Source organism: Nycticebus coucang, chromosome 5 (genome assembly GCF_027406575.1).
Source record: "Nycticebus coucang isolate mNycCou1 chromosome 5, mNycCou1.pri, whole genome shotgun sequence".
NCBI lineage: Eukaryota > Metazoa > Chordata > Mammalia > Primates > Lorisidae > Nycticebus > Nycticebus coucang.
This window is the reverse complement of record NC_069784.1, coordinates 125575947-125594167: the sequence shown is the minus strand read 5'-3', so window position 1 is coordinate 125594167 and position 18221 is coordinate 125575947. Positions and strand designations below refer to the sequence as shown.

The following is an 18221-nucleotide window of genomic DNA, read 5'->3' as shown; positions in this document are numbered from 1 at the left end:
TTAAAAGAATCTTTTTTATAGAAGACAGGTGTTGTTGGTCTTTGACAACAAGGTGACTTTTGTCAGATTGCACAGTTTTCAGGGTTGGTGAAGAGGGAGGACCCCACAGATGGAGTGGAGACTAAACAGGAAGTGACCTCCAGCCCCCTTTCAGGGAGAAAGGTTGAGATGGACAGAAAACAAGGCTGTGGCCGGAGAGGCCTTGAGGTTGGGGAGTTTGTTTTTTTTTTTTTTTTTGTAGCGACAGAGTCTCACTTTATGGCCCTCGGTAGAGTGCCGTGGCCTCACACAGCTCACAGCAACCTCCAACTCCTGGGCTTAAGCGATTCTCTTGCCTCAGCCTCCCGAGTAGCTGGGACCACAGGCGCCCGCCACAACGCCCAGCTATTTTTTGGTTGCAGTTTGGCCGGGGCCGGGTTTGAACCCGCCACCCTCGGTATATGGGGCCAGCGCCCTACCGACTGAGCCACAGGCGCCGCCCGAGGTTGGGGAGTTTTTAATTTGTTGTTTTGTTAATTTGTTTTTTAGGATGAGAGAAACTCAAGCCTAGTAATAGCAGAGCCATTGGAAAGAGAAATGAGCTGATGGATGTCAGTGTTGTAAAAGGCCTAGACGGAAAGGCTTGGAGATGAAAGGAAGGGGTTGGTGGGGATGAGAGAGGGGGGCTCCTCCCTTACAGCTGCTGGCAGGAGGTAATATGGTACAGATGTGTCCCCGGGAGGAGGTGGGTGGTGGAGCTGTAATCATGGGGTGCTGATTTTCTCTTTGAAATTGATGAGGCCACCTGCTGGGAAGGAAGGACCACTGATGCTTAGTGTGGATTTGGGAAGAGAGCAGATGCTGAGCACAGTGAAAGGATTGAAATTGAAAATGGATAATTCAGGTTTGGCGCCCATAGCACAGCAGTTACCGCGCCAGCCACATACACTGAGGGTGGTGGGTTTGAACCCGGCTTGGACCAACTAAACAACTGCAATAAAAAAATAGGCAGGAGTTGTGGTGGGCACCTGTAGTCCCAGCTACTTTGGAGGCTGAGGCAAGAGAATCGCTTAAGCCCAAGAGTTTGAGGTTGCTGTGAGCTGTGACACCAGGGCGACATAGTGAGACTCTGTCTCAAAAAAAAGAAAAAAAAAAAGGGAAAAAATGGATAATTCCAAGCACTTTATCTAATAAATACAATCAGTGTAACCTAGTTCTTTGTACCCTCAATGAATCCCAAACAAAAATTTTTTAAAAATTGTATATAAAAAAAGAAGTGAGAAAAAATGGATAATTCAAAGTGGGGCCTACCTGCCAGAATAGTGTGTGATTTGATATTCAGCAGCCTCAGGCAGTGTGGAGAGGCAGACCCCGGGACTGTTCCAAGGACACAGATTTCAGTTCAAGATGGTGTTGTACTCCATGCTCAAATCTTCTCACTAAACATGAGGTGTCCCATCTGTGTGTCAGGTGCCTCAATCAGGAACCCTGAAACTGTCCCACCTCCAGGAGGGAACGTACACCTTCCAGCTGACCGTGACTGATACTGCTGGGCAGAGAAGCTCTGACAACGTGTCCGTGACAGTGCTTGCCAGGGCCTACTCCACGGGAGGTAAGAGAAAGTCCTTCCCACACATTCACAGCAGCTGGATGAAACCCAGCCATTTCTGGGAGGGTGGTGTTGGATTGACATTTTATATTCTAGCTTTGCACTGCATGACTCTTCTGTTTTGTTTTTGGTTGTTACTGAATGAAAGTCTTTACTAAAAAGATAAAAAAACTAGGCTCCAGGGTATTTGAGGATAAGTCGACTCAGCTGTGTGGAGGTGGAGGGAGCCCCAGGGAATGAGAATGGACTATGGGAACTACTGAGCTTTATGGACTGTCCATCTTTCCTGGACTGGCCTTCATAAAAGACAATTATCTGGGTTTTCCAGGAGAAGATTTTGTTTAAAGATGGCTAGTCCATTTCATACATATGTTCACAGAGAACAGCTAGAGAGTACAGTTGAAACAGTTAAACTCACAGAATTAGAGAGTAGGAAGGTGGTTAGTAAAGATAGTGGGGGCTAGGAAAAGGGAAGAGGTTGGTCAAAGGGTACAGAGTTTCAGGGAGACAGGAGGAATAGGTGCTGGTGATCTATTCACAGCATGGTGACTATAGATAATGATAATGTACTATTTCAAAATTGCTGAAAGAGAAGATTTTTGGCTCTTGCCTATAATCCTATCACTTTGGAAGGCCAAAGGTGGGAGGGTTGCTTGAGGGCAGGGGTTGAACACCAGGCTGGACAGTAGAGAGACCTCATCTCTACAAAAAATTAAAAATAAATAAAGAAGATAACACAAATTAAAAATGCAAAGTACACATATCAGTTTAAAAGCGCTACTAAATTTTTAATAGCACTTATCCAGATGCATAGATATGTTAATAATATAATTGTAAACATATATGATGGTTTTCACGTTCTATTGCACAGTGTGAAACTCATTTGTTTCATTCATCTGTTTCTTGCTCTCCCAGACATCTACATTTCTAAGATTAGAAACACCATCAAATTTTTAAAAATACCTATCACATGGAACTTGGCAGCACTTAAGCTATTGTGGCGTTGCATAGGGAAACAGAGCCACAGTTCAGTCCTGAGAGGCGCTGAGATGTGGGACATTTGCAGACCCGGTTACTGGGTCAGCAGACATTTCCTCGGCATCTGTGGTGTGTGGAAAGGCACGGTGATAGGCACTAGGGATGAGCCGTGCACCCAGTGGGGTCGGTCCTTGTCCCATAGGCTGCAGTCTCACAAAGCTTTGCCATTACTAGCCATTGCTCTAGTAAACCTGCAACACATCTCTGATGTTTTTGAATACTCAGCTTCTGGATGGTGACCTGAGCCAGAAGTTTGAAGAGTGAGGATAAAAGAATTAGAATATGACTGTGATTTACTTGTACTTCCATCAGAAACAGACGATCTGGCCTTCCATCAGAAACAGATCAGTAGGCATATAGGGAGTGAGGGATTGCAGAATTCTCAGGACTTGGCAACTTTGATGAGTTACATGAACAGCATTAGGGATGTGGTTGCTGTCCACTTCTGTCTAGCCTCGGTTTGAGCTACTGTGAGGAAGGAGGGGAGACTGCACAGGGCTGAGCCACACTTCAACCCAGCTCCCTCCCACTCCCATACCAGTGACAGAGAGCAAGCCCAGTCTGGCCAACACCCACCCACCTCCATCTGTGCAACTGGATCCAGTTACCTGCCTGCCTGCCCTCCCGTGCCCACTGCTGCCACACGCTGGCCAGGGAGATTCGCTACAGCTATGTGAAACATTCAGAACATGTGAGTTACCTGCACCTGGAGTAGCTTCCACACTGGGGCTGAGCTCAGCAGCTAGGACTGTGGGCCCAGAGCGCTCTCCCCATGTGTACAGACTCGCCTGGGCAGGGACTCAGTCAAGTGTGACTCTGGGAGGAAGGCATTCCCAGGCAGAAGATACAGATACCCTTTCCTCCCCACAGAAATGAGGAAAGGATTATTGTTTTTGCACAGCCTTGGTGCCTGGGAGGGAGGAGGGGCTGACTCCTCACTAGCCCCTTGCCAGCCCTGGCTTATTTACTCAGGTTGGCTTTCCAGCCTCCAAAGGTAAATTGCCAGCTGTAAATGTTTGGCCCTTTTCCAAGAGGATAATAAAATGCATTTGAAATGGCAGAGAGTGGTACAAATCACTTTGGATTACTGAATGGCCCCTTGGGTCAAGGTCTTGTGTATATAACTTTATATAGAAAATAAAAAAGAATCAATATCGCACTGACTGCTATCTGGAAACACTTACTGGTTATATTGTTGTAACATGCTACAAATTAAAGTTAATAAAACACCACAGAGAGACATTGAAAAACAGGCAGGATAGACAGGTGTTTCTCTCCCCTCTGTAATATATTTTGTCCTACGATCACTGTCAGGGCTGCTATGGTAACCAAGGGTGGCCTCCACTAGGATGATAAGACAAGCAAAGATTCCTGCTATGTAATAACTTGGTTTAATTTTGAATATGTGGACGTTTCGAACTTCTATGCTTGTTTAGAAAAAATAATTATTAAATAGCAACCTAGAACTCCCAGTATGATCCAACTCAGCATTTCCAAATAGGACTGCCCCGAGAATGTGAAGACATTTTTAAGGTAGGAAAGAAGGCACCAGAACTTATATTTTTATTCATTTTAAATTTTCTTCTTAAAACTTTCAGTGTATTTTATAGGGTGTACAGTATATTGGTACAGTAGTACATAAATATTATTTATAAATACATTGGCGATGCATGTCCGACAGTATTTTTTTTTGTTTTTGAGACAGAGCCTCACTTTGTCGTACTTGGTAAAGTGCTGTGGCATCATAGCTCACAGCAACTTCAAACTCTTGGACTCAAGCAGTTCCCTTTCCTCAGCCTCCAAGTAGCTGGGACTACAGGCGCCTGCCACAATGCCTGGCTATATTTTCAGAGATGGGGTCTCACTCTTTCTTTGGCTGTTCTCAAACTCCTGAGCTCAAGCAGTCCATCACCTCCGCCTCCCGGAGTGCTAGGATTACAGGCGTGAGTCACTGCACCAACAGTTTATTAGCCCCCAACAGTATACTATTGAAGAGGATGCATGGTTTAAAAAGTCTGGAGGCTATTAATCCAGAAATAGGAAAAATTACAAATATGGATCTGTCTCCAAAACTACCAAGGAATAAGTAAAACCTTGAGGTTTTGGGGATTTTCATGCCATGAATTTAAGAAATGCAACAAGGGGCTCAGCGCCCGTAGCACAGTGGTTACGGCACCGGCCACATGAACCGTGACTGGCAGATTCAAACCCGGCTAAACAATAATGACAACTGCAACAACAAAAAATAGCCAGGCATTGTGGCAGGTGCCTATAGTCCCAGCTACTTGGGAAGCTGAGGCAAGAGAATCGCTTAAGTCCAAGAGTTGGAGGTTGCTGTGAGCTGTGATGCGACAACACTCTACCGAGGGCAACATAGACTGTCTCAAAAAAAAAAAAGGAGGGTGGCGCCTGTGGCTCAGTCGGTAAGGCGCCGGCCCCACATACCGAGGGTGACGGGTTCAAACCCGGCCCCTGCCAAACTGCAACCAAAAAATAGCCAGGCATTGTGGCGGGCGCCTGTAGTCCCAGCTACTCGGGAGGCTGAGGCAGGAGAATCGTTTGGGCCCAGGAGTTAGAGGTTGCTGTGAGCTGTGTGAGGCCACGGCACTCTACCGAGGGTAATAAAGTGAGACTCTGTCTCTACAAAAAAAAAAGGAAATGTGACAAGGAACATTGTGTGCTATTCAGAGTTCCCTTTCACCTTTTCCCTCTGCTGCTTCCCGTGGGCTGGAGCTGACCTTCCTTTAGGCCCAAGTTCTCAGTCACAGCTGCAGCCTCTTTGCTTCCTCTTCTTCCTTGAGAGTTTGTGCCACCATTTCTTTTCTTTGCCCTATCCTTCCTCCTGGATTAAGATATCTGCAAATTGCCTTGCACCCACATGGGCTCCCTTTCCAACCTATAATTTAACTGCTTTTCTTTCTTTTTTTTTTTTTTTTTTTATAGAGACAGAGTTTCACTTTATTGCCCTCGGTAGAGTGCCGTGGCATCACACGGCTCACAGCAACCTCCAACTCCTGGGCTTAGGCGATTCTCCTGCCTCAGCCTCCCGTAACTGGGACTACAGGCGCCCGCCATAACGCCCGGCTATTTTTTGTTGTTGTTGCCGTTTGGCCGGGGCTGGGTATGAACCTGCCACCCTCGGCATATGGGGCCGGCGCCTTACTCACTGAGCCACAGGCGCCGCCCCAATTTAACTGCTTTTCAATAAAATACATAGCCAAGATTTCTCATGGGTGCAGGACTACTCAGATTTTTGTTCTTGGTGGAATATCATCTAATTTACCTCTCTCCCATGTCCCTAAGAGATTTAATCTAGTCCATTCTTTCACTGGAAAATCATGGAACTCCTTATGACAGCGGTTCTCAACCTGTGGGTTGCAACCCCTTTGTAACAATGAAGATACACGGCCGCATTAGGACCGCTGAGAACCCCGGCCTTCTGACTTACTTCTGGTCTGATAACTACAGTCTGTGTTGCCAGTTCCAGACAGTCACCCAATCCTTGTGGAGCTAAATTGAATAAAGTTGCTTTAATCAAGGCGGGGTGTGTGTGTGTGTGTGTGTGTGTGTGTGTGTGTGTGTGATGCCTTTCAAAAAAAAAATATCTGTAGCTCATATGAATTGGACCGCAAATTAAAAACACCTAAGAGCTCCAAAGGGGAGGAAATGCCACCATTGCATGAAAATAAATTCATGCCAGCCAGTGGCTGAAAATTCTGTCTGTTCTGTGTAGCTGCAAGGATGTTATGATAGTCAACCAATAAGATTCAAGTGTAGAAAGTTAATCTTGGCCAAAATGATTACTCAGGAAACAAGAATGCAGGCAATAGCATGTGTAAAGCGTGTCTCTGATGAGAGCTGGCCAGCCAAGGCCATTGAGGGATGGGACGGTAACACCACTGAGTGAGCAGAGGAAGAGCACCCAGTGATGGGGTGATCATGAGTGCAGGGAGTCAGCAGAGGGAGAAGGTGGGAGGGGAGGGAGAGGCCTGGAGCCTTCGCTTCTCTGCTCCCACCTCCTGGGCAGTAGCCCTCCGGAGAGCCCCTGGGGAGTCCTGAGAGTTAAGCTGGGAGGCTCCAGAGCCTGAGCTCAAGCAGTTAGATTTTCCTCATTATCTGCCTCTCTTTACCCAAACTCGTCCCTGCAGTCTCTGTTTATCTTTTTATTTTTATTTTTTTACATCAATAACTTTTATTGATGAGGTCAGAGAACAAAGTATGGAGAATTCTCAGAGAACTAAGAGTTAACCTCCCATTTGATCCCACAATCACATTAGTAGGTATCTACCCAGAGGAAAAAAAAAAATCCTTTTGGGCGGCGCCTGTCCCATATGCCGGAGGTGGGCGGCGCAGTGAGTAGGGCGCCAGTCCCATATGCCGGAGGTGGCGGGTTCAAACCCAGCCCCGGCCAAAAAAAAAAAAACACACACACACACAAAAAATCCTTTTACCACAAGGACATTTGTACTAGAGTATTTATTGCAGCTCAGTTCACAATTGCAACGCAATTGTGGAAGCAATGCAATGAATAGATTAATAAACTGTGGTATATGTAGACCATCGAGTACTATTCAGCCATAAGAAAAGATGGAGACTTAACAACTTTTGTGTTTAGCTGGGTTGAGGTGAAACACATTGTCTTATAAAGTATCACACAAATGGAGAAACAATGTACTTAATACTAATATGAAACACAACATATAAACAACTACAAGCCGGCATGAAAGTCTGTTTATCTTTTTTTTTTTTTTGAGACAGAGCCTCACTTTGTCACCCTCAGTAGAGTGCTCTGGCATCACAGCTCAGAGCAACCTCAAACTCTTAGGTTAAAGCGATTCTCCTGCCTCAGCCTTCCAAGTATCTGGGACTACAGGTGCCTCCCACAACACCCAGCTATTTTTAGAGATGAGGTCTCACTCTGGCTCAGGCTGCTGTCAAACTCCTGAGCTCAGCCAATCCATCTGCCTCGGCCTCTCAGAGTGCTAGCATTCAGGCACGAGCCACCAGGCCAGGCCTGAAAGTCTCTGTTTACCTTGATGAAGTCTTAATTTTCCCCATACTCTGGTGACTTGAGACTTGTTTATCAAACAGGATGTTTGCACGTTTGTTCACGCTACCACTTCTTCTGTGATGACGGCTGCTGCATTGATATCACGCTGGCTTGCGATGGAGTGCGGCAGTGTCCCGATGGGTCTGATGAAGCCTTCTGCCAAAACTGTGAGTCTGCTGTCGGGCCTTGCCAGGCAGGGGCTGGAAGGGATAGGGACCGGAGGTCTCTCAGAATAAAATGTGAACTCAGTGTTCCCCATTCTGGCTGTAGGTGTAAGTTTTATGTGGAAAAGCTGTGCCTTGAATGAGGATTCACCTATGCGTCTCTATGAGTTGTAAATGTCAAATTTTCGGGATTGATTATGTTGTAAATTTTGTTTTCAGTTTTCCAAAGAGTCTTTCTATCCTAAAAATGCTGTACAGCACGTACTTTTCCTAAAACTGAAGTGAGTTCAATTTACGACGTGCTAGGATGCGGTTAAATCAGAGCTGTGATCCTTACAATGTTACATACACAAAAGTGCAGCCTGAGAGGGAAGAAAAGCTGCTGAGAGTTTAAGGCAGTACCACTTCGAGGAAGGACAAAGAGTCCTTCAGGTTTACGTTTTGTCTTGGCCATTTCTTTAGAGCTGACGTTTGGGAAGCTAATTATTGGAAGAACAGATTACCTACTTGAAAACCAAAGAGAATAGCTTTTTATGAGGCCTTGACATGTCTTAAACGGATGAGTTATTATTCCCAAATATCCATGACTTTGAATCAACTGCAAATATAGTGGTTTTAAAGTTCAGTAAGAAAATCTAGCAACTGACTATAGCTCTTCGGTGCTTTAGTGGGCCTCGACCACAAGATGGTGACCCACACGGCAACTAGTCCTGCCCAGCCAAGAACCCCCGGACTGAGTGAAGAGGCAAGAAGGGGGTCCTTATTGGAAAAGTCCCAGAAAGCCACTGCTGCAAACCAGCCACCTGCATTAGCAAATGCAGAGAAGAGGAATCATTCTGTGTCTTGGAGACCAGCGAGTCAAATAATTCCTGTAATGCCAGGTGAGGACTTGGGTCAGCTTCTCCATGAAGAGCCCTGTTTTCTATAGCTAAACTTGGCTTACAATTAAGTTTATATTAGAAAAGTGTTGAGGCAATATCTCAAAAGAAGAGAGAGTGAAAATTAAGAATTTGGCCAAAAGTGAAAAAAAAGTTATGATATTTGTGCTAATTTAGAGTAAGGGACACTTAGTTAATACACATATTCCGGGGGTAGCAATGCACGTATTTATATAAGTTAGAGTTAGGGAATTTTAATACTTAGCTTAAGGAACCAGTGCTCTGAGTGGTAAGTTTTAGGTTATTTGGAGATGAAATAACACAACCTCTATGTATTTATGTAAATCCTCTCCATCCTAAGCAAGTGAACATAAAAATGAATGTAAATTGGATGTAAAGATATGTCTTCTTGAAATGTTACATGTGCTAGTAATTCAGGGTTACACATCCAGTTTAACTGAATATGTCTTTTTTTTGTTTTTTTATAAAGCTAATGAGATTTTAAAACACATTAACACTACCAAAGTATTACGGTAGTATTACTTTTAAATCCTTTTAAATCCTTTTCTTATACACTTATATGTGCATTATTATGTGACGTATAAGACAGAAATATAGCTTATCACATTTCCAAACGCTTTTGTAGATGTCTGTTTAGTACTTGAACTCTGCATACATTTTATTGAAATCATCTGTCACCATTTTAATAACTTTTATTATGAAATATTTTTGTTTATTGTACAAGATATGGAAGGTGCAAAATAATTAAAAAAGGAAAATACGGGCGGCGCCTGTGGCTCAAGGAGTAGGGCGCCAGTCCCATATGCCGGAGGTGGTGGGTTCAAACCCAGCCCCGGCCAAAAACCACAAAAAAAAAAAAGGAAAATACCACCCTTTATTGAAAACTCATTTTAACATTTTGGTATATTTTCGTTCAATATTTTATTTTGTTACTTCATTTACTTTGTAAATCTTAAGTGCCTCCGTACAAATATGTCTGCAAAACTCTGAATTCTATTAGGGGCTTTTCTTTGTGACAGTTTGTATAAAGTTCACTTCAGATGCCTGGTTTGATCCAGGCCTTGTTGAAACTGCCCTCTGCTGGGCAGATTAGTCACTGCATCCAAGCGTTGGGATTTAGTCTAGGGGATTTTCTGAAAGTTTGTATGGAGAAGACAGCCACTGCCTTAGAGTCCGGGGCGAACGGGTGTCTTTGGCAGGATTTCCAAAGGAGTGAAGAGTTATAGAGGGAACTGTGTTCTCAGAGGCCAGGATGGATGAGTTCTTGCTGTGTCACTATGGTAGAGAGGCTCAGGTGAGCATGAAAGAATTAGCTGAAGATAGAGTGGAGAACTTTAATTAGGTTCTGGTCTTGGCTCTGCCTTTAAAACTTCCAGTAAGTTGCTTTGCATCTCTAGCCCTCAGTTGCCTCCTCTGTTAATGAAAACACCAACCAGATGACCTTCTAAGTGTCATCCAGCACTGAGTCTGATTCAGGAATGAAGAATAGCTTGACCTCCTACTTCACCCCATCCGCCCCTACCTGTGCCCCTACCTAGCTGTGCTAGGTGTCACTCAGTCATCACAGCACTGTCCCCTGGGGGACAGCCTCTGAATGCTTTTAAAAATAATGCTAAGGCTGCCACCAACTGTTGATTGGAGTTGGTACCTAATTTCCAATGTATTTGCAATCTCTGAAAAATTAGCCAGGCATTATGACAGGTACCTCCCAGCTACACAGGAGGCTGAGGCAGGAGGATGAACCCAGGAGTTGGAGATTGCTATGAGCTAGGCTGATGCCATGGCACACTAGCCTGGACAACAGAGTAAGATGCTTTCGCAAAACAAACAAACAAAAAGTTTATTTTTCTTACTCAAAAGTACTTTTATGTGTTATCAAATATTCAACAAAAAAACATATGTTTTAAAAGTCTGGGGATAAAGAAAGTGGGAAGAAAAGAACAGAACTTTGAAAATGTTAGAAAGAGCATTCATAGCATGTAGTTTCTGTTTAGATAGCAGCTGTCTCTAAGACCACCAGACCGGAGTCCCCAGCCTCTGATTTCACATGAGTTAAAGACCCAGTATAACATAAATACAGAGTGTCCCAGTGGCCACCATACATACACAGGGAAAATGAAAATTATTTACAAAATATTCATTACCAAAGCTTATAAAATATTTCTCTTTGTGTTGATGTATAAATGTAAAAATATAAAATATAATATATGGGTTCGTTAATTTTCCTATGTATGACAAACTTTGGAATACCCTGTAGATTTAAAGGTGCACTATTGTTTTTTTTTTTTGTTTTAGGTTAATTGAGGGTATAAAGAATTAGGTTACAATGTCTGCATTTGTTAAAGTTTCTCTTGTAATTGTGTCCTGCCCCCAAGAGGTGTGCTGTACACCCTAATGTTATGCCCCAGCCCTCTCCCTCCTCCCTCCTCCCTTTCCCATAAAGGTACACTATGGATGACATGTGCCTGGGCTTCAAAAGGCTCATTAGCTAGTACAGCAACTATGAACAAATTAAATGTACTTCTGCCTCTTTTCTCGTATACATGTGGTGAGGATAAGTGAGACTTAGCTCCCTGAAGATGTATTAAGAAGATACTAAGGTTAACACAAATGTAGTTTACCAACTCATAAAATGCAGTGTTTCTTCTAGCACATTGACAAAGATGAGCAAGTTTATTATTAATGTTTCTAAGAGAAACAATCACACACTTCTGGCAGGAATAAAATTGGTACAGTCTTCCAGAGGCCAGTTTCTGAAGCCTTACAACTGTGTATGCCTTGACCCAATTATCCTACTCTTGGGAATTTATTCCAAATATGTTACTAAGGATAAAATGAAGGCTATGTACCGATATTTGGTAGCACAAGTGAATGCACACTAGTGCATTCCTCAGAGCCCCTGGGCAGGAGGAGCATAGAGGTCCAGTGTTGCTGTGTTTGCTCAGCACATAATGGCACAATGGCCGACTTGTTGTTGGATGTGGTCACAGCTGTAGGGCCTGTTCTCTGTGTGGTCCAAGTCATCCATTAACAAGGCTGTCCTCTTACATGCGACCCAGCCAGAGGAAGGAAATCTGGTTTCCAGCCCTGCAGAGAGCTAGAGAAGTAGTGTTGTGTCCTCACTCACGTGGAGTCTGTTCTTTGGAAATGGGAATTTATGTCTAGCACAGTAGGACAGCCAGAGGCTATAAGGAACTGGACTGAAGCGTGGACATAGGAGCATGCATGGTTTTTGTATGGAGGTATGAACTTCGGCCTGCCTAGATCCCCTGCTAAATATGTCAGAGCTTCATTTCACTTATCTCCAGAGCTAACTAGAATGAGCAACTGCAACCTTTGTTGTTATAGAAGGCATTTTATTCAGAGAAGAAATCCTTAGAAAAGATTTTTTGAGTTCTTTTTTTTATTACATGCTTTGGATATTTCATGGGTATTTCATCTCTTCGTTGTGTATGGTCCTTTTCTTACTGAGAAACTATTCAAAAGCCATAAGATCCCACTTCTGGGAAGGTAGTTTGGATTTGTCAATGCATGGTAGGCAGAACATCCATACAGCCTGACATGCTCTACCATGGTGCCAGGAACCAGGCAGCTTCTCAGGTGGCTGGAAAACCCAACTAAAGGAAATTCACTTATAACGAATGAAGGTACTCAAACGACTATTTCCATGATGTTATTCTGAGGAGAGTAGATCCTCTCTCACTGACTTACGTACTTCTTTGGAAAATGTACCACATGTACTCAATACAAAATTGATACCTTTAAGCACACCCTGTTATTCTGGGGCACTTAGAAATGGTGGTCTTCTGCCTTCCACAGGGTCTCAGTCTGCAAGTTTGGGGACTGTAACGGGGGTTACATGATTTTTATTATTTGTTTCACTTTTTTTTTTTTTTTGCGGTTTTGGCCAGGGCTGGGTTTGAACCCACCACCTCTGGTATATGGGGCCGGCACGCTACTCCTCGAGCCACAGGCGCCGCCCTGATTTTTATTATTTGAAATCCAGTTTATGCAGTAAATTTTTTGTAATCCCTGGCCCACAAGTGGGTCAGTCCCAAGGAACCACTTGGTTTTAAACAAATGATGTGGTCCATTTTGTCCAGAAATTAGCCAAATACACCCTGTATTTTAATCGGATCATAATATTACCCTACAGGCATATACAAATATATTTGTAAACAGTGACATTGTATCCTGCCCTCATCCATAGAGAAAGGATGATAGTAAAATGAATGAGCTTGGAGTCCTTTTCAGCTAAATTTCAGGCAAGTTGTAGAGGCTTTTCTAAAGCTTACTGGTACTGCAAGTGAAGAGTGAAGAGAACATCAGTAAGTTTTACAGCTATAATGAGGCCTAAATACCATTTCTGGTAGAAGGCACGCAGGCCAGGAAGAGCGCTTCCTCATACCTACTTTGTAGATATACAGTGTGGTCTACCACTGAACAGCAAGAAAGGACAGTGCAGGTGTCTGCGCTAGTTGGGCTGGGATAGCAGGTGGTGACAGGAAGCTGCAGAGCATTCTGGAATGCAGGCCCATATGGTAGCCACTTTCTCAGCTGGCATTCCCAACCTTCTTCCAGCAGATGCCTACATATTCTATAGTGACTAAAAAGGAAATTAAAACAGCTTTCATCCAGCTGCCAAATCCATCACTGAAGATGTAGTTATGCCTGGTAAGCATAATATAATTGGTCATTTAAAAGAGAGGAAAACTAATTTCCTATGACATTAACTCTTCTAGAAGGATCACTGCCAAAAAGGATTATTTGCAAGAGCAAGTGATGCCATTGTTCCATTTTTTTCTGATTCCTCTCACTAGTTAGAGCCTGTGATTGCATATGTGAAAGTGAAGCATTTTTCTGTGGCATTCCGTATGTCGAAATCTAGGAAAAGTAACTCAGGCAGTCTTGGAAATTACAGTGAATTCCTTCATAAAGTGTAAAAAGCAGACATGCATACTTAAAATAAAATAAATTCATACTTCAAATACCCAGAAGGCAGAGCAACACTCCCTGGGTAATTCTAGAGTCAGTGGCATCTCTCCCTCCAGAAGTCTCCTGGGCACCTGACCTCTCACTAACACATGATCCCTCTGCTTCCTCTATCACTGTCTTCCTCTCTCCAGGGAATGAAGGCACTTTAGAAAATGCTCTTTAAATTTTTCTGTAGTTGTTTTTTTAGACAGAGTCTCCTTCTGTCACCCTAGGTAGAGTGCCGTGGCATCATAGCTGACAGCAACCTCAATCTCTTGGCCTCAGCTTCCCAAAGAGCTGGGACTACAGGTACCCACCACAATGCCGGGCTAGTTTTTTTATTTTTAGTTTTCTATTTTCTATTTTCACTCTTGCTGATTTGAACTGAGTTCAGTGACCTGCCCCTCAGCCTCACTGAGTGCTAGGATCACAGGCGTAAGCCACCACACCCAGCCAAATGCTCTTTAATTTTGACAAATGAAAAGTTGGAATGAACTTATATTATTTTTTCAAATGAATCCCAACCTCCAAGGCTAGGCTTTTGTTTTTCAAGAATTAATTTGTCTACTGCATCCTTCAAAAGAAGATAGACTAATCGCTGTTAAACATATGAAAAAATGTTCAATGTCTATAATCATCAGCGAATGTAAGTCAAAACCATAGTAAGATATCACCTTTGGAAAGTCCCAAAACTACAGGTACTGGTGTGGATGTGGAGAGAAGGGAACATATATACACTGTTGGCGGGACTGCAAACTAGTATCACATCTATGAAAAGTAGGAAGGAGGGCCAGGTGAGGTGGCTCATGCCTGTAATCCCAGCACTCTGGGAGGCCGAGGTAAGTGGATTGCTTGAGCTCAGGATTTTGAGACCAGCCTGAGTAAGAGCGAGACCTTGTCTCTAAAACGAGCTAGGCATTGTGGCAGATGCCTGTAGTCTCAGCTACTCAGGAGGCTGATGCAGGAGGATTGTTTAAGCCCAAGAGTTTGAGGTTGCTGTGAGCTGTGATGTTGTAGCACTCTACTAGGGCAACAAAGTGAGATTATTACCTCAAAGAACTAAAAGTAGACCTACCATTTGGTTGAGCAATTCTACTAGATATTTGCACAAAGGAAAAAAAAAAACCATTTTATAAAAAAGACACTTAACACTAGAATGTTTACAGTAGCACAATTCAAATCACAAAGGTGTGGAAACAACCCAGGGCCCATCATCAATACGTGCATGGATTAATAAAATGTGGTATATGTATACCACGGAAGAGCACTCAATGATAAAAAACAAAACAAAACAATGATCTAGTATCTTTTGTAATAACCTGGAATGGAGACTGGAGACCATTCTTTTAAGTGAAGTTTCACAAGAATGGAAAAACAAATACCACATGTACTGAATACAAAATTGAAACGAGTTGATCAACACTTAAGTGCACATATGGAGCAAAACTGAACAGACATTAAGTAGATGAGAGGAAGGTGGAAGGGATGGGTCAATTCACACCGAAGGGTACTATGCACACTTTCTGGATGAAAGGTACCCTTATAACTTTTACTTAAAATGTACAAAAGCAAGTTATGTAACCAAAATGTGTATATCCCTATAATGTTCTGAAGTTTAAAAAAAGAGTCCAAAACAACAGATGCTGGCATGGATGTGGAGAGAAAGGAACACTTAACATACTGTTGGTGGAACTGTAACCTGCAAACTAGTACAACCTATATGGAAAGTGGTGTGGTGATACCTCGAACTAAGTGTAGACCCGTCATTTGATCCAGCAGTTCCACTGTTACATATTTACCCAAGGGAAAAAAAAGACATTTCATCAAAGAGACATGTGTACTTGTTTATTACAGCACTGTTCACAATCACAAAGATGCGGAATTGACCCAGTGCCCATCAATACATGAGTAGATTAGTAAAATGTGGCATATGTATGCCACGGCGTACTACCATTAAAAAAAAGTCAGTGATGGGCGGCGCCTGTGGCTCAAAGGGGTAGGGCGCTGGTGGTGGGTTCAAACCCAGCCCTGGCCAAAAAAAAAAAAACAACCACACACACACACACATACACAGTCAGTGAACTGATATCTTCTGTAATTCAGCTGATCTCACAGTACAGCTATGCTGAGTGAGTGTGGCTGAGCAGTCTGTGCAGTTCAAATATCTGGAAACAGAAAGGCCAACAAAAAGCTCTTATAGGCTCAAGCCTAAGTTGATGAGGACCGAAGTCAGTGCAATGAGGAGAGAGACCCCTGTTGGCGTGTTTTGCAGGGTATAAAGGAAATGGGCGGTGTGATATGGAGACCTATGGGATGAAGGGTGAGCAAAAAGGAGGGTTAAGGATGTCTGATGAGATACATGTAATTCTTGTCACTTCTGTTTAACAGCATTAACATGTGACTGCAATGATCATTTTAAATAATTACTTTCTGGCCCTAGTAGGTAAACAGACTAACTTTACAATGTTCCATTACAGTTGACTTAGTGGTTCTTGGTAAATTCATAAATATTGCTCATTTCAAGTTACCAAAGAATTTTATATATTATGTTTAACTAGTTTTCTTACAGTTGCAGGAGTTATGAACAGTTCTGGTGATGCCATACTGAGTAAAGAAGTATTAACAATTTTTTCGTTTCTTAAAATTCATGTCAATAGATTATTTCTATTTCATTGCTGTTAATCATTATAATAATTGTGATAAACACAAATGCTGTCAAATACTGGATAGGAAACGACAGCCATAGCACCCGGGGACAAAAATCCTAATATTTAATCTTTCTTAGCATTTTATCTTCAGAATTATAACTGAACAGAATAGTTAAATATAAGACATTCAATTAGAAGTACTGGTTTCCACCAGCAAGCAGTTGGACACACCTAAGTTTGCATCCCAGCCCCAGTTTGACCCAACCTGATCCCTGGGCCTAACCAGAAAAAATCGAGGTGTTTATACCTGCCACGCTGGGTTGTGGTAGAAGAAAGTGAAGGGGCACGTCTAAGTGCTTTGTGTGTGCTCATTGTGTATTCTGCAAAGAGAAGTCTTCCTGGACTGTTTTTACTTTTCATGATGTGAGGTCCGGAGGCCCCCAGGGCTCCTCCAGCCCGAGGTCTTCCCTTCCTCCTGCGGGAGAGGCAGCGGCAGTTGTAGCCCAGTGCGCCTCTTGCCTTCCTCTCTGGTGGTTTTGTGCTACCTCCAGACTCTGCTTTATCTCAATGGTCACATCAGTTTGTAGTATTTTGGTATCAAACATAAACCTGTGTTTATTAGAGAAATAAATCCTATAAGTCCTTTCTCTAAATCTATCTTAAAAAAAATAAATACAGGGCCAGGCAAGGTGGCTTATGCCTGTAATCCTAGCACTCTGGGAGGCCGAGGTGGGTGGATCACATGAGCTCAGGAGTTCGAGAGTAGCCCGAGCAAGAGACAGACCCCCGCTCTAAAAAATAGCTGGGTGTTGTGCTGGGCAGCTGTAGGCCTAGCTACTTAGGAGGCTGAGGCAAGAGGATCATTTGAGCCCAGGCATTTGAGGTTGCTGTGAGCTGTGACACCACACCATTCTACCAAGGGTGACAAAGTGAGACTCTGTGTCAAATAAATAAATAAATATGGCTGTTTTTGATGCTCCTTCAATGAATGTTCTATTTCTCTTTTGTAGGTAGTAGTTCCTCAGGGAAGAACAGAAAAGAAGAAAATTATATCTTTGAGTCAAAGGGCAATCGAGGAGGTGGGGAGCACCCACCTCCAGAAGCAGGTAAATGTGTACCTTGGAAACCCACTGCAGACAACAGACTTCTGCAGAACCTCGGGTGGAGGATGTTAGACGAAGCCGCGAGAGCTCACAGCAGGAGCAGCGCTCTATAGGGAGAACTGTCTCCTTGTTTCCTATATTGTGCTGCATCTTGGGGTTCTCAACAGTAACTTACTATCTTTAGATCTCAGCTTCCCCTTCTATTCACCCCTCCAGGGGTGGCATCTGTGGAGAACGTTCTCCGGTGACGTGGTAGTGAAGGACACAGGCTCTAGAGTCAGACGCCACAGTTCAAATCCTGGCTTGCCCATTAAACTCTGTGACCTGGGGCAGGTTATCTTACCTCTCTGGATCTGAGTTTTCTCATTAGTAAGATGAGGACAGTGACTATACATGCACGGCATAGAGCTGTTAGGGGAATACGGGGGCAATTAATAAGCATTAGTGCACAGCTTGGCTCGTAATGAGCCAAATATAGAAATGATGAGTTATTTATGATGCAAGAAGAGTAAAGGTCTTAGATTACCTAGTTCTTTCCAAGTGCTCTAGTGACAAAGACAGAAAACAGGAATGGGGGAAGAGTGTGAAAAGCAGAAGAGTGTTTATGAAGTGGAAGAGGAATAGCATGATTTCATAATTTTGGTTGGTTTTAACCAGAAAAAAAAAAAAAAAAGATGTTGTAGAAAGGCAAGTTTTAGTCTTAAATCTACAAACTAGTAAGTAAAAGAAGATTTAAGAGAACAAAATATGATTCTTA

At 43.1% G+C, this 18221-nt stretch overlaps 1 protein-coding gene across 1 annotated transcript in view; it reads left to right on the top strand.

Annotated features, from left to right (window-relative positions):
- Positions 1-18221, top strand: part of LRP11 (LDL receptor related protein 11) — a 39010-nt gene that overhangs the window by 15758 nt on the left and 5031 nt on the right. The window contains exons 3-6 of the mRNA XM_053591588.1: positions 1450-1591; positions 7718-7843; positions 8509-8721; positions 17372-17467. Of these exons, the coding sequence (XP_053447563.1) occupies positions 1450-1591; positions 7718-7843; positions 8509-8721; positions 17372-17467 (577 nt within the window). The remainder of the gene's footprint in view (positions 1-1449; positions 1592-7717; positions 7844-8508; positions 8722-17371; positions 17468-18221) is intronic.